The sequence below is a fragment of the Amphiura filiformis genome, chromosome 4, assembly GCF_039555335.1.
Source record: "Amphiura filiformis chromosome 4, Afil_fr2py, whole genome shotgun sequence".
In the NCBI taxonomy this organism is placed as follows: domain Eukaryota; kingdom Metazoa; phylum Echinodermata; class Ophiuroidea; order Amphilepidida; family Amphiuridae; genus Amphiura; species Amphiura filiformis.
Window position 1 is genome coordinate 31,942,535 of NC_092631.1, and position 22,534 is coordinate 31,965,068.

The 22,534-nt window shown below is 37.5% G+C and overlaps 2 protein-coding genes across 2 annotated transcripts in view; one reads left to right on the top strand and one right to left on the bottom strand.

The window, feature by feature from the left end:
- Positions 1-3,597: 3,597 nt before the first annotated feature.
- The window catches only part of LOC140150119 (E3 ubiquitin-protein ligase rnf213-alpha-like), a 45,142-nt gene continuing 26,205 nt past the window's right edge, over positions 3,598-22,534 (top strand). The window contains exons 1-7 of the mRNA XM_072172122.1: positions 3,598-3,731; positions 8,442-8,573; positions 15,086-15,877; positions 16,873-17,306; positions 18,138-18,253; positions 20,863-21,060; positions 21,373-21,581. Of these exons, the coding sequence (XP_072028223.1) occupies positions 8,456-8,573; positions 15,086-15,877; positions 16,873-17,306; positions 18,138-18,253; positions 20,863-21,060; positions 21,373-21,581 (1,867 nt within the window). The 5' untranslated portion in view covers positions 3,598-3,731; positions 8,442-8,455. The remainder of the gene's footprint in view (positions 3,732-8,441; positions 8,574-15,085; positions 15,878-16,872; positions 17,307-18,137; positions 18,254-20,862; positions 21,061-21,372; positions 21,582-22,534) is intronic.
- Positions 4,076-4,666, bottom strand: LOC140150118 (uncharacterized). The gene has a single exon (XM_072172121.1). The coding sequence runs from the start codon at positions 4,664-4,666 to the stop codon at positions 4,076-4,078; it is 591 nt and encodes a 196-aa protein (XP_072028222.1).

The following is a 22,534-nucleotide window of genomic DNA, read 5'->3' on the forward strand; positions in this document are numbered from 1 at the left end:
TAAAACCACGCCGAGTGATTGTTTTCTTCTTTTTTGTATTGTACTACAAATCGGTCAAAGGAATAATGTTGCCATTTATTAGAATAAAATACCTACATTTTAAAAGCCCGTTTTGGGGGAACATTTTCGAGAATCTTGCATTCCAACTTTTGACCCGTCAGAATTCTAGAATCCCGACAGTTCCAAAGATCTGACGCACCACCATCGAAGAAAAAAAAAAAATGGGTCAACCTTTTCGGGCTGTTAAATGGGGTTAGCACACCCATAGACCATCGATTCGATGATCTCCTGCTCTTGGCCAGGACCAGGACCCACGGAAGAATATAATCCAATATTGGAAGAAATATTGGATTGTATTAGTAATACAATCCAATATTGGAAGAATTATTGGATTGTATTAGTAAACTTAAAAATAACAAAGCATGTGGTGATGATCAGATTTTGAATGAATTCCTTAAATCAACTAGTCATATCCTTATTGATGTTTATGTGAAGTTATTCAATTTGATTTTAGACAAAGGAATTGTGCCTCAAAGTTGGCTCAATGGTTTTATTATCCCTCTATATAAAAATAAGGGTGATAGGAAAGATGCCGATAATTATAGAGGCATCACCATTTTAAGTTGTTTTGGAAAGCTGTTTACATCAATTATTAATCAGATATTAACTAAATTTGCTGATAAATATGATATCATTGGTCCTGAGCAAGCAGGTTTTAGGGAAGGGTTCTCTACTGTTGATCATATTTTTACTTTCAAATTATTACTGGATTTTTATTTAGGTCAAAAAAAAGAGACTGTATTGTGCATTTATTGATTATAGTAAGGCTTTTGACAATGGTGATAGACTGAAATTATGGGAAAAAGCTTGTGAATTATAATGTACATGGAAAACTGTTGTTCACAATTTGTATAAGCATGCAAAATCATGTATCAAGATAAATGGTACCAAATCATCTTATTTTAATTGTACAGGGTGTCCCAGAATGATCTGTACCGGGAAAGATGGAATTTTTTAGGTATGAAGGGCATGTTAAATGTTCATATTGTTTTACATTTTAAGTTTTACATATATTTAGCTTTCTCAGATTTTTTAGATTTTAAAAATTGTACGTTTCTAGTAGAAGTTATAGAAGATTGCGTAAAAATGGTGAATTCTAAGTTTTGACAACGCAACCTATTTTGAAAATCTGTAACATTACTAACCGTTCAGCACAAAGTTATTTGGAAAAGGTTATGCAGGTATTTTAGTTGTGCCCTGTTCATATTTCCACTAAATAGCCGATATCTATCTATTATTTATGACGTTACGAAGCAATCATTACATGGAATTAAGGATTTGCGGCCTAATCCCATTCTCTCTTTGGCGGTAGTTTTAGTTATTGTGGTGTGAGGTCCATGTAATTTGAAATGCTGGCAGAGGTCGAACTGGTTGTGGTACAGAAAAGATGGCTCCTCAATTTATTGTGCAGCAGCGTAGATTCCTTTCAAAAACTTACTGGCAAACCGGCAGCTATGTTGAGACGCAAAGAAGATTCATTAGACGATTTCCGCGAGCACGCGTTCCAGTCAAAGGAGCGATAGTGTATAACGTAAAGAAGTTTGACGAGCACAGAACTGTCAGGAATCGGCAGAGTGAAGCTTCAGGTGCTCGTAAGACTGTAAGAACTAGAGCGAAGATTGCAGCTGTCTGGCAAGCTCTAAGGCCCAACCCCAACAGTAGTTGTCGTCGAAATGCTGTGCCAAACATCCCACGTTCTTTATTTAATCGTATCGTGCCATTTTCAAGGGTATGCGAGTCGTTTGCGCTGAAAATGAAAAGCAGTTTTCATTGATTTTACATTATTGCATGCCACGCCAAAACAAATAAAGGTAGCGTGCTGAAATTCACAGAATAAGTAGGAGACATGTCCAGCATTATAATGCATGTATCAAAAATAGATACACTGCCCGTCTTCTATTTTTAGTTATTTTTGCAAACACGGTACAAATCATTCTGGGACACCCTGTATGTCTGGGATTAGACAAGGAGAAAACTTATCCCCCTTCTTTTTCAATTTTTCTAAGTGATTTGGAATCATTCATGTCAACTAATTATGATGGGTTACCGAATTTCAAGGAAAGTGCTCATTCATTACCGAATGAAGAAAATGCATCTTTATTTTTAAATTTATTTGTTTTATTATATGCATGATACAATTATTCTTTCAGAAAATGAAAAGCAACTGCAGCTTGCAATTAATGGTATGAATGAGTATTGTAAGGTTTCAGGCTTGCAAATAAATGCTTCTAAATCTAAAGTTTTAGTTTTTTCCAGAGGTAAAATCAGAAACAAACCGGTTATCACCTTCAATAATCATGTTTTGGAAGTAGTTGATCATTATGTTTACTTGGGTATAAAATTTAATTACAATGGTTCCTTTAATGTAGCAATCAAGTACCTTCATAATATTGCAAGTAGAGCAATGTTTGTTATCCTTAAAAGGGCAGATCAATGAATCTGGATATTGATATTCAGCTTAAACTTTTGACTCAGTTGTTGTACCAATCATGCTGTATGGCTGTGAGGTTTGGGGATTCTCAAATATCGATTTAGTTGAAAGGTTGCACTGGAAATTTTGTAAAATTCTTTTAAAAGTTAAAAAATACACTCCTTCAAATATGATTTATGGTGAACTCGGGCCGCAAACCATTATCCGTTGTAATTAATAATTCAAGAATGATTCAATATTGGTTCAAGATAGGGTAATAACTGAAAGCTATCTTCAATTGTTTATAGAGTTATGCTCAAATCATGTCAAAATCACATTCTTAATTGTAATTGGATCCAGAATGCAAATCTATTTTAAATAATATTGGTCTTGGATTTGTCTGGATGACTCAAGGTTATGGTGTAAATAAGTGTTGGTTGAAAATTAAGGTTTCTCAAATCCTAAACGATAGTTTTGTTCAAGAGTGGCAATCAAATATTTTTGATTCAAGCAAATGTTTTAATTATAAGGGATGTTCAAATGTAACATCTTAAAATATATTTTCCTTTCATTGAGTTGTAATTTTGTATACAAAACTGTAAGAATGTTTATTTTAATACTTTAAAAATCACACTGTTGTTACTGTACATATGTTTTGTAAATATGTTCGTATACCTTAATTTGTACGGTTTTTGAACAATAAAAAAACTTGAACAACTTGAAAACTTGTGACCATGACCTGGATAGCGCCATCTAACAATATTGGTCAGAGCAGTGTCAGGCAGTGTCCTGGATTTACGTGTCAATTTTAGTAAATCGGTAATAAACAATGTATAAACTTCCATACGTAAATTATGCACAGCGTAAGCTTTCATTTTGATATTGCGGCATTGGGAATTTCCCACGTGTGTCACATTTCCGGCAGTGAAACAATGCAACAAAATTGCGTACCTGGCATCGTATCAAGGGTGTTTCAACAGTTGAATCATGAAATAGTAGCAAAAATTGCGTATCTGGCATCGTCTCAAGGGCGTTTCAGCAGTTTAATCATGAAATTTAGTTGAGTATTCCCTGCTTCCTATGCAATACTAGGCTATACGCGCTTTATCGTGTTTACGAATTACACCGTGACAGTTTATACACCTTGTCTTGTCTTGTATGGTTGGTACATGTACTGCATAAATCGCCTGGTGTGGCTATCAACGTACAGACCTATCACCTATGGAACCTAGGATTGATTGCAGATATCTTTGAGAAAGAGGTAAGTCATAGTTTAGCTGCATTTTTGCTTGAAAATTTGGCGTTTTAATCTAGACTAAGTTCAAGTTCAAGTAGGATACTTCTCAACGCCTTATTAGGGCCAAGCGAGAAGGAAAAATCTGAGACCATAATACCGTATTATGGTCTCAGGGAAAAATGGTGTGCGGCGCGCTGCGTGAAGCGATGACAATGCTACATGTATGTTGAGTGTGGAGTATTGTAGTGATTTGTGACTTCTTTCTTGAATTGACTCGATGGTTATGATTTCGTTGGGGGCTGGGAGTTTATTCCAGTCCTTTATTGTTTTTGGAAAGTAGGAATGTACCCAGCAGTCTTTGATTCCGGTTAGTCGTTGGTAAGCCCGTTGCTGTGATGACATGATGTTTGGTACGGCCGTTCCGGCTGCAGAAACGTTCTTTCAGGGATGGCAGCCTGTCCATTGGCGATCTTATGCATCATGGTTACCCTTGCTACCTTCTTCCTCTGTTCGAGAGAATCCAAACCCAATGTTGAGATCATGCTACTTGGACTACTCTCTCTGCTGTAATCATTTTTCACAAACTGCGCTGCTCTTCTCTGAAGAGACTCAATTTTCTTTATTTGCTCCAATACGTGTGTGTCCCAAACAATGGAGGAGTATTCCAATAGCGGTCTGACCAGTGTAGTGTATGCGATGGCCTTCAGGTCTTGGGGGCATGACACAAGGTTTCTTCGTATGAAACCCAAGGACCTGTTGGCTTTGGCTGTGATGTTGTTAATAATATGTTTGGCCCACTTAAGATCATTTGTGATCTCTACCCCAAGGTAGTTGTGGCTTTTTGTTTCTTGCAAAGTAGAGTCTCCCAGTGTGTATTCTATCTCTATGGGTTTCTTTTTGTGTGTGATTCTTACCAGGAAGCACTTCTCGACGTTGACATTTGCCAAGTGTGCTGCCATTGGTCAAGAGTTTGGAGACCCGGGTTTGGAGATCATGTTGTAGCTTAACTGTGTCAGAGGTGGATGCTATATTAAGGTAGACTACACAGTCGTCCGCAAATAAGCGTATGGAGGATGATATGTTGTCCGGCAGGTCATTCAAGTATATTAAAAACAGTAATGGACCTACCACTGTCCCTTGTGGGACTCCAGATTGTACTTTTATCCCGAGTCTGAGTACTCACCACCTAGAACCACACACTGTTTGCGGTGTGTCAAGAAAATTTTAATCCATGTATGGATGTTACCAGTGATGCCATAGTTCTGGAGTTTTAGTAAAAGTCTGTTATGTGGAATGCAATCAAATGCTTTACTAAAATCCATTATGAGATCTGTTTGTTGTTTGTTTTGAAGAGATAGGGCAAGATCATGGACAGTTTGGATAAGCTGCGTTTCACAGGAAATGATTTGCCCTAAATCCATGTTGCTTATCTGTATATATGCGGATCCAGAGGGGGGGGCGGAGGGGGCGCAAAAGAATAGGAAAGATGGGGCGTTTTTATATGAGTGGCCCCCTGGTGAAAGGGAAAGGAGAGAAAGAAAAGGAGAAAAGAGAGAAAAAAGAAAAAGAGAGAGAATTGCACAGTAGGCGGCCCGTGCCTAAAAACTGCACAGTCGGGTCGATCGAAGGCGTAGGATAGGCCTAGGCCTGTGATTATTTTAGGCATTGCTTGAAGGCAGGTCCTCGGCCTAAAAGCATGTGCAAATCATAGTACTGCGAGCCCGCTGATATAAAGCTCAAGCTCAGTATTATAGTAACACAGAGTCAATGCTGACATCAATCCATGTATGCTTTAGTAGGCCTAATTGTGTGTCTCAAGTCTTACAAAATGTCAGCATGGTCAGTGCAACATTTAAAATTTTGCAAATTGAGTTTGGGCCCTTTTTTTTTGTTTAAAGCAATGATATAAATGGTGTAAAACTGATGCACCAAATGGCTTCAAGTGGACCTTCATTTTGCAAAATTCCCCCCAGACACCCCTAGCCTACGTACAATCGTACATGCGTAAACAATTGGCCGTTTTCGCTTTTGTTTCGGACACCCGTACACTTTAGGCCTATATTGTTCTAACCCTAACCGCCTAAGGGCTTTTTGGCGACGGGAAGGGAAAGAAGGAAAGAATAAAGAGAGAAAAGAAGGAAAGAAGTTGTTTGCTCTGTGTGGGATTCCAAACCGAGACCCCTCGCATGCCAAGCACTCGATCGGCGACACTTTGCCACGGGTCTTGGGCTTCGCTGGCCAGCGAAACTGTGCATATATATCACTTAGGGCGATTGCGTCATCACACCACGTGGGATGCATGCACGAACAGCGCATATATCAAGTAGTATTTTGTAGTACATGTATACAGGAGGGTTAGGGTTAAGTGATATATAACTTAGTGATTAAGCCTACAGTAATAGTGAATAATGGTCCACAAATGGCTTCGATTGGGTCTTCATTTTCACACATTTCCGAACTTTATCTAAGGGGGCTTGCATTTTCTTCGGAAGGGGGTGGGGGTCCCAAATATGTCGGTGACCGGAGTCAATTTTTTTATGACCCCCCTATCGCGGGCAATTTTTTTCTGACCCCCTATCGCGGTTGAAAAATTTTATGACCCCCCTTCCAACTACACAGACTCAAGAAAAATTATTCACTGTCGGAACTAAGGCACGCAGCGCGCCCAAACTTAAAAGTGAAGTGCGTGGCGCGTTAACATTTTTAATCGTAAGTGTAAAGATGGCGGCGTGGGTAGCGTAAAAATTTTGCATAGATTATGCATAAATTTTGACTGCGAGGTTAAAAATTTTGAGTCACCAGCCCGTAATAATTCTATAACCCCCCTATTTTGGGTGTTAAAAAAATTATAACCCCCCTATTTTGGGTCTGAAAATTCTATGATCCCCCCTGTATTTTTGGGACCCCCCCTTCCGAAGAAAATGCCAGCCCCCTAACTAAAATTTTACACATCAATAGTGTCAAAATCGACCACCAAATGGCTTCAATTGGTCCTTCATTTTGCAAAATTTTCCAATTCTCAGGGGGGAACATCCCCCCTCAGACACCCCCCTGCGTCGCGCAAGCAATTGAATTTATACAGAAATATTGAAAACTTGTCCACGAATGGGAAATGAGCCGTCATGGTTATTTCACACATTTTCCGCTCTTTCAAACTCAAATTAATAGTGTCAAAATGGTCCACCAAATGGCTTCAATTAGGTTTTCATTTTGCAAAAGTTTCTCACTTCTGAGGGGGGCACATCCCCCTCAGACACCCCCATGCGTCACGCAAGCGCGACGCGATGACCGTTTCATGGCCATATGGTTCGTCGCCCTCTAGAAATCTTATCCCTATTTTGCGCCCCCCGTATTTTTTTCTCTCTGGATCCGCGGCTGGGTTTCAACAAGATGAATCATAATGTGTGAATGCAGAATGGATGTGAGGGATATATACTGGGCGGTAGTTCCCGGGTAAGGGGCTGTGCAATAATTATGAGCCTATGCATGTAATGTTTCCATTTGTAAATTCATGTTTAATTGTGCTAGTGTGCGATGCGTAATTCTTCTCGGGACCAGAGTACACGGTCGGTCGGACGTGGACAAACAAACAATTTTTTTGGCCTAATGGGCACCATTGCAACAATTTGTGCTATTAGGATAGAGTCCGAAGTTTTCCGTTTTCCGGAAAACAGAAAAAAATCACGGAATCGGAGGTACAACACGGAAAATGACATCTTTATATGATGTGACAAAAATTGTTAAAAGACAAGAGAAATAAATGTTTAAACAATCATGAGTTGTGTGTGTTAATTTTTATGATAAAAATGCTGTTTAATAATACAGAAATAAAGGTATATTACCAAGGCATGAACCCCCTAAATCCATCCAATCATCGTAACAGTCGGCCTCTTTATCCGTGTGGATATTCCAATCAGAGCATATTGATCGCGATATTGAACACTTTATTGTGACATTATATCATGGTTTATACATTTTAAGCTTTATTCATAAAACACAGATTTACAAAGTTTACAACATGGATTAAAACACGGAAAATGGATTTTAGAAAACTGTAAACTTCGGACTCTATATTAGGCCAAACAAAATTAATTGTTTGTCTTTAGAGCTGCGCATGTTGTTTTAATGGTCTGCCTTGAATATGTCCACTTTCTGGTGACAAGGCATTCAAATATTTTGGGGTTTAGGTCCACTCTTGACAAAAAATCTGTGCGAAAACTTTTCTTTCAGAAAAAGTTCCACTTTTTGGAAGTCCTGCACCCATAAATCCTGCATGTGTGTACAGGCCTGAATTCATGTATTTACTGTATCATATTTAATCCGGGGGTTCTCAGTACAAATGACCATACGGGGCGTGCATAAATATGGGTAGCATTTTCGGCCTCTTGGTATATCAATGACCCCTTTTTCAAAGCCTATTTTGGTATATGAATGGGTCCTTTTTCAAAATTTACTCAATTTTTTTTCGAAAATAGCCCAATTTTTAGTTAATTTAGTAAAAATTTTCACAATTTTCCCAAAATTTTGGGAAAATTTGTAAAAACTAGGACAATTTGGGTTAAATTCGGCCGAAAATTTTGACTTTTGGTATATCAATGGGTCCAAATTTCTTGAAAAATTGGTATATTTATGGGTCCACTTTCAAAGTCTCAGCGGCATGTCCCTACCAAAACCAAACTTGAGTACCCTCCCGGGATTTAATCAGCTGCTTTTGTCGCTTTTGTATGTTTATAGTGCCGCAGTGGAGAATGACATCACTTGAAGTGAAATGCCAGCAATGTGGCATTGCATTATCATCAACGAACTATCCGTGTATGACATGTGGGGGACAACCAGGAATGCATGATCAATCACAGCAGTTTGCAGGTATCTATATGGATGTTACATTATATCTCAGCTCTATACCGGTAATAGACAAATTACAACAACAACAAGAAATTCTTAATACCGGTACTTGTAATTTTATACAATCTTTAGCAAAACAACAAATATAATATTAAAGGAGTATCCTCTTTTTTTGACTTCGATATCTGCGAAAAAAAGCTTTCCCCAAAATTTCAGTTAATTCCTATTTGCGAGTTATGCATGATTATCTGTATAACACTACTCCTTACAGGCCACTGTGTTGTAAGTTTGTTCTGGTATACCATGTGTAATTCAAATTTGACAATATTTTTGCTAACAATTTTTTTTTGAGAAAAGTGGGGAATGAGGCTGTGGATCCTGAAATGCCCCTTCAAAGTGAAGAAGAAAACTTGTTTCTGTGCAAAAATGTGCAAATTTGTCCACAAGGTATTTTCGGGATTGGTTCAGTGAATTTTTGTTGTTGTAATTGTTAATGCTTCTTTTATAGCCTGATATGTAATACATTGCATGTCACTTGTACTATGTATTTTTACCATGTAAAGTACAATGGTCTTTTTGGAAATGTGCTCAATATAAATCTTTAAAATAATAATAATTAATCCAAGGAACCAACAGGGTTTGTGGCTTCATCTAAGGTAGGGACTGAGTCCCGGGAATTCGAGTCCCGCCCGGGTAGCCATTTAGGTCAACCATGAATGATCCTAGCATTTAGATCTAGGTCCAGGGACACTACAAAACCGAAAAAAACTTTAAAAAAAAACTTAAATTTTTTTTTTTTTTTTTTTAAATTTCAGTGCCGGTACCCGCCAAAAATAAACGGTACCCGGGCACAAAATTACCGAAAATCCCAACACCTACTTCATGCTGAAGCAGGGTTGATGATTTTTTTTTTTAATAAAATTTTTTTTAAAAATCAGATTGTTTAAAATTTAAATCAGATTAGTTTTTATTTAAATCAATTTTGCCATTTTTTTTTATTTTTTTTACTGCTATACCCCATGACAAAGTCAAAAGAGACCAGTGGAATGCTAGACATAAAATTTTACTGGACCCCATATTTTTAAAATGTCAATTTATGGGGTACAGTTGACCCCATAATTTAAGCTTAAGCGTGAACTTTGGGAACCATGTAAATTATTTAAATCTTTGCCTGGATATAGCATCAAGAACAACAGCACCTTTTTAATTATGTTCAAGATGCCGTGCAGATCAATGATTTTTATGAACCAGAACAACCCAAAACATAAGTTCATTACAAAAACAAACAAAAATAGGGATAACAATGTGCTATTTTTAGCGAAACAAGAAAATGGCAAAATGTGAAAGCATTCTATAAGACAATCTGACATTCAAATTGGGTTATTCCAGTTAAAATTCATACACCCTCTGTGGAAGACACAACCTTAATCTGCCACATGGGGGATGTAGATTTCCCGGGAGATTTCAAATGGAGTCACACATTCAGGTAACCCCATTTGCTATTCACACCCCTGTGTGGGAGAATAAGGTCATGTTTTCCATAGGGGTGGATGGATTTTAACTGGAATAGCCCAATGAAGTAGGATTTATAAAAGTATGTACGTCATACATATTTTGTAGAGCTACATAAGTTAGACATTTGTTGGCACAAAGCTTAAAATCACATCTGCATGTATGCGATTGACATACAATGTGGATTTATTTGGCAGCGAACATTTCCTCAGTGGAAGCTATGAGATGAATCATTTATATTATAAATAGATTCAATTTAAATGTAGTCATTGTTGTTGGCATGTTGCATGATACTTGCAAATTGTAATAATAGAAATAAAAAATGTATATGTTTTTATTTATGTCCAGTTTAGTTTTAGGCTGTGTTTGCTCAATTTCAATTTCACTGACATGTTTTTTCATGTTTTTCCGAAGGCTTTCAGGTTTTTCTACAAATTCTCATGCCGCTTATTGGTCATGTGGTTAAAACTTCTCATTATATAGACCATACTGAAAGCTACTGAACATACACATAAGGATCTCATACTGAAGTTTAAACATAGTCTTAGTAAATTAGGTCTTTCCGTAGTAATAATAAATTATAAATAAAGTTTGGATTTATAACACATTTTACCATAGGATTCAAAGTGCTGTAATTTCACTGCCACTGGTGAATCATCAGAATCAGATTATATTAACTAGGCTTGTTGCAGCTGAATTTTGCAAACTTGATCCGCACTTAGAGTGTAACATCCACAAAATATCTGTGCAGCTCCCCAAATTCTGTTGGTGAAGGAAATCTCATAACAAACAACTGTAATCACAGATTTTGAAAGCAGGAGGAAACTGCAGGTCCCGTAGCTTGCAATAAACAAATTAAAATACTCTTTATTTCGATATAAACACTATATACTTGAAAATAGATTTGTACCGGTATTTCTTTTCCATAAAATGTTATTTTTGACTGTCTGATATGTCCCCTTTTAATTTTGAGCTGAACAACTGAGGTAAAGCAAAGAAAATTGCAATTTAATTGCAGCGCTTATGTCGCCAATGCGTGTCACCTTGTAGATTGTGCTGAGGTTTGTCATTTGATGTGTTCTGTTATGATGACCATCCCGTACCAGGCCATATGACATGTATGTACAGTGTTATCAATATCACGTATGTGTTGATTTGTATTTTGATCCAGGGTTGGCAATTTTCTTGATTTTCTTGATTTTTAAAATTTATTTATTCATTTATTTTATTTATTTATTTCAATTCTATAAAAGCTTCAATGCATCAGACCTCAAATCTGCAACACTTAACTTGAACAGCGATTTTGGAGCTCGGAGACGTTCCATAGTTTCTGTAACTATTCCTGCCCCTAAAAATGTTATATGACTTTGAGAACATCAAAGCTGTGAGTGCTAATCTTTACAGCTAGCCAGGTAGGGACTTTCCACTACTTACACTCTTTACCACCAAACACAATTCCAGCTTGCTATTATCATGATATGACTGACATGTTACCATGGTTATATCATTGAAATCTATTTCTGAGTTGAGGTTTTTCCCACAATGTGCAAAAAGAGCCATGAAAGCAATAATCAAGAATAACCCAGGCGCATTAGCCAAAAAACATGTATTGATGAAAGGAAATTTCCAATAATTTTGACAATGAAGCAGCTTTAATACTTAAAAATCGTTGCAACATTTTTATCATTTTTACAAATACTTTTTTCAATCAAAAATAGGGAAAAATATTTACGATTAATATATACAGGCTTAGAAAGTATTTCATGATTTAACTTAATTTGAAGGTAGCTTTAACTATAGCCTTAAGGTTGGTCTGAACCCTGGAATTATGGAAAATTTTGGGCCTCATAACTGCTAAATTGTTGGTCTAAAGTATATAAAAGTATGCATATTTAGAATGGCAAAGACTTGATAAGTTCATCTGTGAGGTCAAATTTGGGCCAAAATCCCCAAAAACGTTTTTTTGGCCCACTTTTTTGTCGTGCAACATAAAAAAAAATTCTTGGGCCAAAATTTTTTTATTAATTAACTAGATAAAAATATCTAGGAGCCGTTTTTTAATTTTTTTTAATTTCGACCAACTTCGAAAAATTTGCACCAAAAATGATTAAAAAAATGCTGAATTTTCAAAAAATCATAAAAAACCTGATTTTTAGCCCAAATTTCAAATATTTTTGGTGAAGTTGTTCAAAATTCAAAAAAATAAAAAAATGGCTCATATATATTTTTATCTAGTTTTTAAAAAATAATAAAACCGTTTTTTGGGATTTCGGTCCAAAAATGAGCATTTTGGCCCAAATGTGACCTCACAGATGAACTTATCAAGTCTTTGCCATTCTAAATATGTATACTTTTATATATTTTACACCAACAATTTAGCAGTTATGAGGCCCAAAAGTTTCCATAATTCCAGGGTTCAGACCAACCTTAACATGTCAAAGAGTTTCATTTAAGTCATTGAGTTTGGAAAAGAATTCAGATTTTCATCATTCAGTTTATCAAAATTATTAAAAAATACTCAAGCCACTTTTTGTCTCACCTGAACATGTTCTGGGAGAGACTTAGTAATCACTATGGTGTGTGTGTGTCAGGGGGGGTGGGTGTGTGTGTTCGGAAAAAGCTTGTGAACACGTTATCTTGAGAACCGTAAGTGCTATGATGATGAAACTGTATAGGGGGTAGCATGACCAGAGGGTCTCGACCTGTTTAGATTTTGAGCGCAAAATATGATAATTAAGTACCTAATTTGCATAATTTATGCGTAATAAGCAAAATACCTTGTGAACAGTTTATCTGGAGATCCGTATGGGGTAAAGTGACGTAACTTGGTGAGGAGTAGCATGACCAGATGTTCTCGACCTGATTAGATTTTCAGCGCAATATATGCTAATTAAGTACCTAATTTATGCGTATTTGATGCATATCAAGCAAAAAACCTTGTGAACAGATTATCTAGAGATCTGTATGGGGTGCAGTGACGTAACTTTGTGGGGAGTAACGGGGCCAGAGGTTCTCGACCTGATTAGATTTTCAGCGCAAAATATGGTAATTAAGTACCTAATTTGCGTAACAAGTAAAATACCATTTTCTCAGAGACTAGGGGTTGCATGTTCCTCAAACTTGGTGGGTGGGTGCATCTTGACCCCAGACAGAACAAGTTTTGGTCATCTAGGGGTCATCGGAGGCCAAATTAGCAAAAACTGCTGTATGAGCATGAAACTGGGTGGGTACAGTTAACATTTAGAGCCAAATTTTTGGAAGGTCATTTTGGGGTCATCCGGGGTCACCAAGGGGTCATCTGAGGTCAAACTACTAAAAACTGTTGTATATGGTCATGAAACTTCCAGGGTCATCCAAGGTCACCCAAGGGTCATCTGAGCTTAAATTACTGGAAACTGGTATGGGCACAAAACTTGGTAGGTAAGTCAACATTTACAGTCAAATTTTTGGAAGGTCATTCCGGGGTCATCCAAGGTCACCCAGGGGTCATCTGAGGTCAAATGACTAAAAACTGTTGTATGGGCATGAAACTTGACAACATTTAGAGTCAAATTTTTGGAAGGTCATTTCAGAGTCATCCAAGGTCACCCAGGGGTCATCTGAGGTCAAATTACTTAAAACTGTCGAATGGGCATGAAACTTGGTGAGTACAGTCAAGGTCACCAGGGGTCATCTGAGTTCAAATTACCAAAAGCGGACGAATGGGCATGAAACTTGGTGAGTACAGTCAACATTTAGGGTCACATTTTTGAACGGTCATTTCGAGGTCACCCAGGGGTCATCTGAGGTCAAATCACTAGAAACTGTCATATGGGCATGAAACTTGGTGGGTAGTCATAATTTAGAGTCAAATTTTTGGAAGGTCATTCCGGGGGTAATCCAAGGTCACCCAGGGGTCAAATGAGGTCAAGTTACTCAAAACTGACATATGGGCATGAAACTTGGTGGGTACAGTCATCATTTAGAGTCAAATTTTTGGAAGGTCATTTTGGGATCATCCAAGGTCACCCAGGGGTCATCTGAGGTCAAATGACTAAAAACTGTTGTATGGGCATGAAACTTGGTGAGTACAGCCAACATTTAGAGCCAAATTTTTAAAGGTCATTTCAGGGTCACCAGGGGTCATCTGAGGTGAAATTAGTAAAAACTATCGGATGGGCATGAAACTTGCTGGGTACAGTCACTATCAGCCAGGTAATCGTGCCCAGCTGAGAACCGCCAAATTCATTTACCTCTACCAAAAGTAAATAAATAAATAAATAAAATAAATTTCGGTATTTATATAGCGCCTTACCACAGATGACGGAGTGTTCAAAGCGCTGTAATTTCGCTGCCATGGTGAATCATCACAATCAGATCGCATCAACTAGGCATTGTGCAGCCAGAATAGCGCAAACCTATCCGCACTTAGATTGTAACATCCACCATTTATCTCTGCAGCTCCCCAAATTCCATTGGGTGAAGGAAGTTTTTGATAACCAAACAACTAATCACCAATTTTTTTTTTTGAAAGCCGGAGGAAACCGGAGATCCCGGAGAAAACCTGCGAGAGCGAGCATGGAATCGGGATAAACCAAGTGCACATGAGTCCTTGGGACGCGCCTGGGCTTGAACCAGGGACCTCAGTGGTGCAAAGCGAGGGAACTACCGCTGCCCTAACTCGCCCTCCCAGGCCCTCCTCGCAAAAGCGGGCGGTCACGAAAGCAGGCGAGACTCGTGGTTCAAGAACCGCCTTGTATAGAAGTAAAATGACTTGTATTACAGGCTGTTTCTTGGATAAGTATAGTGACTGAAGTGTCAACAGTGTTAATTGAAAACCTACAGTTTTGAATTTTGATTTTGTATTCCTTTTTTTTCAGTGATCTTATTTATTTTCTGCAGTTCTAAAGATTTTTCTGGGAATGGCACTCTCCCAAGGTCCCACACTTTTCTATGTCCAGGTGCAGTATGATATAGGCCCTCAAATTGTGTAGTTTTAGAACTTTCAGCACTCATGCAAACAATTTTCTTCTTTATCGCAGGTTACCACAAGAATGGACACCAAGGCAGCCAACAATTGCATCAACCATGGCCTGAGACAATGGCACCTCCTCCACCAGATTACATGGATACCCAGAATCAGCAATGTCATCAAGGTGCCAGTTCTACTGAATCTAAACCACCATCAGTCCAGGCATCAGAGCATGGTGGTGGACAACTCAAACAAGACATCACAAAATCCACACCAGATAATCAATCTAAAGGATTTGTGAGTGAAATTGATGTGAAAAAAGAACCACCTGATCCTCACCAAAATGTTGCCATGGAAACAAGTATCTCATCTCAGAATCCAGCAGTAAAAGTGAAAGCTGATCCTGGAACATCTGGTCAGCCAACTCTAAAACTACGACCGCCACCTTCTACAAATTATCAGCCAGCTGCTCTAGTGGAACTGAAGATAGAAAAAAATCCCACAGGGATGAATGGGAATGATGGCGGACAACTTGAGCAACAGAAAACAATAGCTGCTTCTTCAACTTCAAGTAGACAGACTAGTCAAGACTCTCTAGGGATTAAGACCAGTTCGACTGACAACTCAACGCTTTCTACCAACAAAGATCAGCCATCTGACTCTGACAACAAAGATCACCCTTCAGGTACTGACAAGCAAGTGGAGATTATGTCTCATTCATCTGCTGCAGGATCAGGCTCTCAACCAGGGCAAGATAAAGGTAGTGGAGATGAGAAGATGGATGTGGAAGGAGAGAAGGGTTACATTATTCATAAACCACCAACAGAAGATCTGGAAATGAGTGAAGCATCAGAAGATGCAGGTAATAAGTTTTACATTAATTGTCAAACATTGGTTGTATAGTAAATATATTTATAACAATGTGTTGTTGATGTCATTATATTTTTGTCTGTTTTATCAAGAAATTAGCCTAAATTCTCATACATAGTTTACATGTATATGTAACATACTTCAATGACAGCATTCATGAGTTCATGAGACTCTTTATGGGTTTGAAAAAATATCGGGTTTGATAAACTTAAGGTAGACAATAAAATGTGTTCACAATGGCCCATAGAGCGGTATATGTGCACGTGGTATACCACAGTTGTGACCCCTCGGCACAACTGAGCCCGGATGTAAGCCAATCATCATTTTGAGATATTCAACCAAAATATTCTGCTTGAAATTAGCTTTAAAATGATGTATATCATGTCTATAGTACTTGACATTTAAGTAGTGAAAAATCAATAAAGCAGTCAATAAATCCTTTGTTTCCTATTGTTTATTGTTAAGTTCAATGGAGCATATCTCAATAGTGGCACTGGCGACATCCGGGCTCAGTTGTGCCGAGGGGTCACAATTGGGGATGAGGGCTATCACTTTTTCACTCATAACAGCTAAATGGAATTTATGTTTAGCCTAAAATTTCACTGCATTATGAGAAAAATATGAGCTTTCTTTCGATGCCAAAATCTCACTAATTTTGATAGGAAAAAGTGTGTGTGTGTGTGTGGGGGGGGGGGGTGTGCATGTGGGGGTGATGCTGTCAATCAGGTCACCCATCTTTAAATAGCCCAAAAGGCAAAGTAAAATAGGATAAATTTAATAGCACACCTCAAGGCTCAATTCATGAAAATATGGTTTTATAATTTGTATGGACATTCCTCATTCAAGATTTATCTATAAAACATCCTCAAAATAGCAAGCATTAGATTAGCAGAAGATAAATTAGAGTGGTTCCCTCTCTTTTCAATTAAATGAATACTGTATTTGTGAGGCAAATGATTTGAAACAAGGTGTTTTTTCCACTTTTAGTTTCAGCAAATGAAGATCAGCAAAGCAGAACATCTAAAGATAACAAAAAAGGTCATGATGCCCTTTCAGATTCAACCGATGGCACACACAAGAGACATACATCATCAGATGCAAGCCAAATCAGTGGTGATTCACCAGTCACAGAGGTTGATAGATCAAACCAAGCATCCAGTAAGACATATGCAACCTTGGCAGATGATAACCCTGATGGTACACCTGGAGATACCAGTGGCTCATCTTCTAAGGCAAAGCAGACACTGGCAGAACAGGCTTGGATGGCAAACACTGGTGGCTCTGGTGACAAAGCTGCAGATGGAGGAAGCAGGAATCAAGATACAGATCAAGAAGATGGTAGGGGAGATGGTGGCACTGCTGAGGATGAAGAAAATATGAACAAGACTGGCAATGGTGATCCTCAGGGAGGAAGTTCTGAGGTAAGTGGCATCTGCTTTCATTGCATAATGTGCATTTTCTTAAGAAATAAAAAAGTTGTACATGGTTTTTTTACTTGTTGCAGGAAATAACTGTTGAGGTGATAAATGGCTATTTCAGTTGAAATCCATACACCCGCTATGGAAGACATGACTAGATGACTTTAATCTCCCACACAGGGAGTGTGAATTTCAAATGGGGATACTTGAATGGGTGACTCCATTTGAAATCTACAAATGAAGTGTGGGAGATGAAGAAGATGTCTCCCATATTCTGTCGGTCCGTGTCACATCACTTCCGGTTGATGATGTTCGAGTGAAAACAAGTCCCTGATTCGATTTTGTTGATGATTTCTGTCATTGGTGTCGGGCCCCCCTAATGTAAATTTCGATCGCAAATAGTCAGTGGAATCAAACAACCGTCTCTAAGTCTTCAGAGTGAAAGAAACTTACTTGATGTACCGTTTATATACTGACAAACTTAAAATTAAATTCCATGGTTGAGTGTCGTTTTTTCCGAAATTGAATGCCACTCCAGCAACATCGCTACATGTATGTAGCCTCCTTCACAGCCGGTTTCTGTTGTTCACAACAAACCGTGAGCCACATGCAGTTTGGGCCCGAGACTAGAGATAGCCCGGATGTCCGACCGACAGAATAGGGGGTGCCTTGGGTGTATGGATTACAAATGGAATATAGCTCCAATAAGTGTCCTTAAAACAAGTAAATTTGATCTTACAGGTTTTACATTTTGCTGTAAAGCTTATCAATATGATTCAAATCATTGTAGATAGAATTCTGTAGATAGAATCATTCATTTAAATTATATTCCAGGGAGATGGCCATTTTTACAGAAAGCCAAAGGACAATGAGGATGAATTTCAACCTGTTTTATCAAACAATCAGCGTAAAAAACTGGCAAGAGGAGAGAAGAACATAAATGAGTCAAGGTAAGTGGCCTTTGTACATGTTTGGCTTAATGTATAATAGTAATGGGGAAATCTAAAATAGGCTGAGAATGAAAAACATTGTCTCAAATGAATATATACTATGCGTAGTGTTCACTACCCATACCTTCGGATGACCTATTTGGGACCGCCATCCCTTTTTAAAAATTCTGTCACCAAAGGTAATTGTGACAGCAGGCAGTTGAGAAAGCATGCAAGACTCTTGGTTCGAGAACCACCTTGTCTCTCTTTATATTGATCATCACACAGAATATCCTTTGTGGAACTGTTTTCAATATTAGCGGTATTATTATCACACGTGTGAAATTAAAAATCCAGTAGCGGCTAGAATGGTGAAGTCCACCATGGAAGTCAAAAATTGGACTGGCAAGAGCAAACGCTGTCGGTGCATTATATTGTGAATTGCAAGAATTGGCCTTCTGTTGATGAGACAGTTTGATAAAGTATCTTTTTAAATGAATGGAGAAAGAGATGCCAAGTAAATGTTTGCAACGTTATTGAGAGCCTCATTATAATCTTGTGTATTGTGCAAAAATATTTCACTCTGTGTCTGTCACTGCTTTTTGAAAGCACAAGCTATGTGTAGCGCTATTAGCCCTCAATTCCCCCCTCATCAATATGCAAGAAACATTATCATCTTTGGTGTATGCTGGGAATACCACAAGGTTACAAACTCACAGTGGAATGATTTTTCTTGCACTAGCTAGCTGCCACCCGCTTATGAAAATCCCTTGCTTGGCAACTGCTTCAACTCATTAATATGTGGTGTGCACACAGAATTATACCAGAAAACCTGTACTTGACCGCCCTCTTGATACACACATGGGGCAAAGATTGTTTTTTTTGTGTGTATTTGGAAAGCATCCAAAACTAATTTGTGCTTGTATGCGATACTAGACATGCTTCATATGGCGTGATGCACTAGCTGAACTAGCTGACTGCGTCTAAGGAGAAATGCAATGCGTTATAGTATTATTTCATGCAGAATTGTTTTAGTTTGTTTCTGCGGACCATCAGTAAGGACCCAAATACCCCCAATTTTGTCCCCAAAACTGCATGTGGCGGTATAGGGAGTTCCGGTTTTGATAATTAATTCTGTGAGTGTGCATTATGATGTGCACTTAATTGCCACAAGGTAAAACTCAAAAATTTCTCACTGTAGAATTATATTTCTTGCACTATAGCTGCCACCTGCTTATCGCTCATTCTACAAAATCCGGTGCCAATCCACTGTAAAAATTGAAAAAAATAAAGTTGTTCAAAAAGACCTGATTTTTGTGTTTTTTAAGAGCAAATGTATCACTACTTTCAGATGTAAAAGATTGTCAACACCACTTGTATATTTTTCTTTCAGGAAGTCCTGATGTTTTTTAACACTAAAACTCAATGTAATGTGAGCTACGTTACCGGCTACAAAATGGGCTGGTTTTACTTAATCCAAGGTCATAAAAAGCAAACGAAAGATCATTTGAGTGAAATGTAACACCTATTTCACCATTTCATAGAAGTTTTGAAGATGCATAAATGAGTGCGTAACGTAGCTCACAGTAACGTAGTTCACGGGTTTTTAATGTTTTTGATGTGATTTGCGAGCGTTAGAATGTTATGTCGGTTAATTCTAATATAAATGGGGTTCGATCACTGGTACCTATCACATATTATTAGGAAGTACTTGTTATACAAGTGCATACTATGGAATTCTGGTAACGTAGCTCACCAATCTTAACATGGTCGGTCGAAATTTCAATGTTTACAACATTTCTATGCCAAAAATGCTACAGCATCACGATTTTTACTGTTATTTTTAAAAACCTATGAGTGTTTCCTTTCAAAAGCCGTAAACTACGTTGATACCTCTGTTTTACGTCTTTCCAATAACGTGTGTTAAAAAGGGGTAACGTAGCTCACAGCGTTTTGGTGGAAAGTGCAATTTATTTTAGAATTACACAAAGGCGTTTTAATCACTGAAAGATAGTGTTGATAAACAATATGATGGTGGGTTATCTAATTAAAAAACAACAAATATGTAAAGATATAGCATTTATTCAAAGAAAATATTAAGGATCAGATTTGACACTTGAGCAGTGGAAACGCAATTTTAGCGATTTTCGAGCCTTTGCAAGGGTTAATCAGGCTGAAGAAAGCATTTAAAGTATGGACAACTATATATGTCCGTGTAGATCTCGTTTAGTTCTACCAGAAAAACAACATATTTGATGCCCTAAATGCTCGACAAAGTATTTGTGGACCAAAGAATGGAAAAAGGGCTATTGGCACCGGATTTTGTAGAATGAGCGTTATGAAAATCCCCTGCTTGGCAACTCGCGTAAATTTACATTTAAATACATTTAAACATGTGCCAGTCATGCATTATGCAAAGCGTGCAAATATCATATATATAAGTGCTGCACCCAATAGGATGCATACCATTCAAACGATTCTATATCGCTCCATGATGTTATGACTATGAGTCTTCGCCAATTATAATTATAAGCGAAACGAAGTATAGATGTGAGATCTTAAATTTTTAAATCATGCAGTATTTTCAAGAATCAGTTCCATTATTTTATTTCATAAAATATAATCTACAGGTCAAATAACAACACTTTGTCAAAAGAGAAACCCATTGCTTTAAAAGCATCGGCTGATAGTGGCCTACAAGTGCACTTCCACTGCATCATTCCACCAGACTTTGACTACAATCCCAATAGGGACAAAGTGTTTGTACGTATGGGAGGAAAGGACTTTGGTGATTTCAAGTACAACTGTGCTGAAATGACTGTTGACAAGTAAGTGAATGTTTTTATAATTTTGATAACAAAATTTCAAAATAGGGAAAAGAATATTGTTTTAGTATATGTATGTGACACAAAACCAGGGACATGGTCAATGTGATTGTCGAATTGTAGCTTTTGGTATCAGCAAAAAGAGTACAGTATTCATACAATGAAAATCATACATCTTATTATCTTTTGCCAAAAGAACAAAATATTCACAAATGCATCTCCTAGTATGTCTTTTTGTTTCTCTGTACATGTATAGCATTAACTGTGTGCTATTAAAGGATGACAATAAATGTGTATTATTGTTTTTTCATGTAGAGATCTAACAGAGGGTTACTATCTACTGAAGGGATGTTCACTGATGGCTATCAATTCTGTCAAGATATCTCAAGTACCTTACAAGTACTTGGTTCAGAAAAATAAACCAGATGGACAAATCACCCCCCAATATGAATGGATACACATCCATGACTCAACTATTTGGAATCGGGTTTTCAGTGTACCAACTGAGTTCTGCAAACCTGGAGGTGAGCTATGCTTTCACATGCACTGTACAATGTATGTCCCAGGTTATGCTATGAAAATGGTTGTGTGTAAAAGTGAAAAGTACATTTTCCATCTCCTCAGAAATGAATTACATATAAGGCTTGCTAAAAAATGGCGAAGCTGCAAGTGGAACAGAATTATACCATACAAATTCAAAGAGACTTCGATCACAAGAAATAAAAACAAAAGTGTACACACACTATATGTTTAGTTATGTTTATGCAGCATAGTTCTCTCAATCTCTTTTTTTGTCTTCTGTCATAGAGAATGGACTATTCCAGTTGACATTCACACACCCCCTATGAAAGACATGACCTTAATCTCCCATATACAGGAAGTGTGTGGAATTACCTGAATGGGTGACTCCATTTGAAATCTACACCCTCTGTGTGAGAGACTAAGGTCATGTCGTCTGTAGGGTGTGTATGGATTTCAACTGGAATAGCCCATTATATGTCAGGAAGATATGATGAACAGATCAAAGGTCTGTTGCAGTTTCCATAAAGTGTTTTTTCTGACTTGATTTTTTTCAAGTAACAAGAAAGGTACACATTGTGTGTTACTGTTAAATATTATTAATCAATCTAATTCAAAAACTGGTATGAAAACATTGCTTTAATTTTATTGCATTAAAGCCTTAAGGGATCTGGAATGAGCATTTCGACAGTATTTTTTGTGAGACATGAGAGCACATCAGACATATCGAATTGCATTCTGAATACGAAGAATGTCTTTCTGATATCAAATAATTTTCATTTTTTGAAATTCAAGATATAATACTAATTTTATGACAAATTATTAAAATTTGTTATTTTTCACATTTTTGATATATAACAGTGCTCGAAGTAAATCTAATGATATATTCTTAAAGTGTATGTAGCTGGGAGGAAAAGCCGATGATCAATTGAAAATTTTGACCTTTCATATTGAAGAT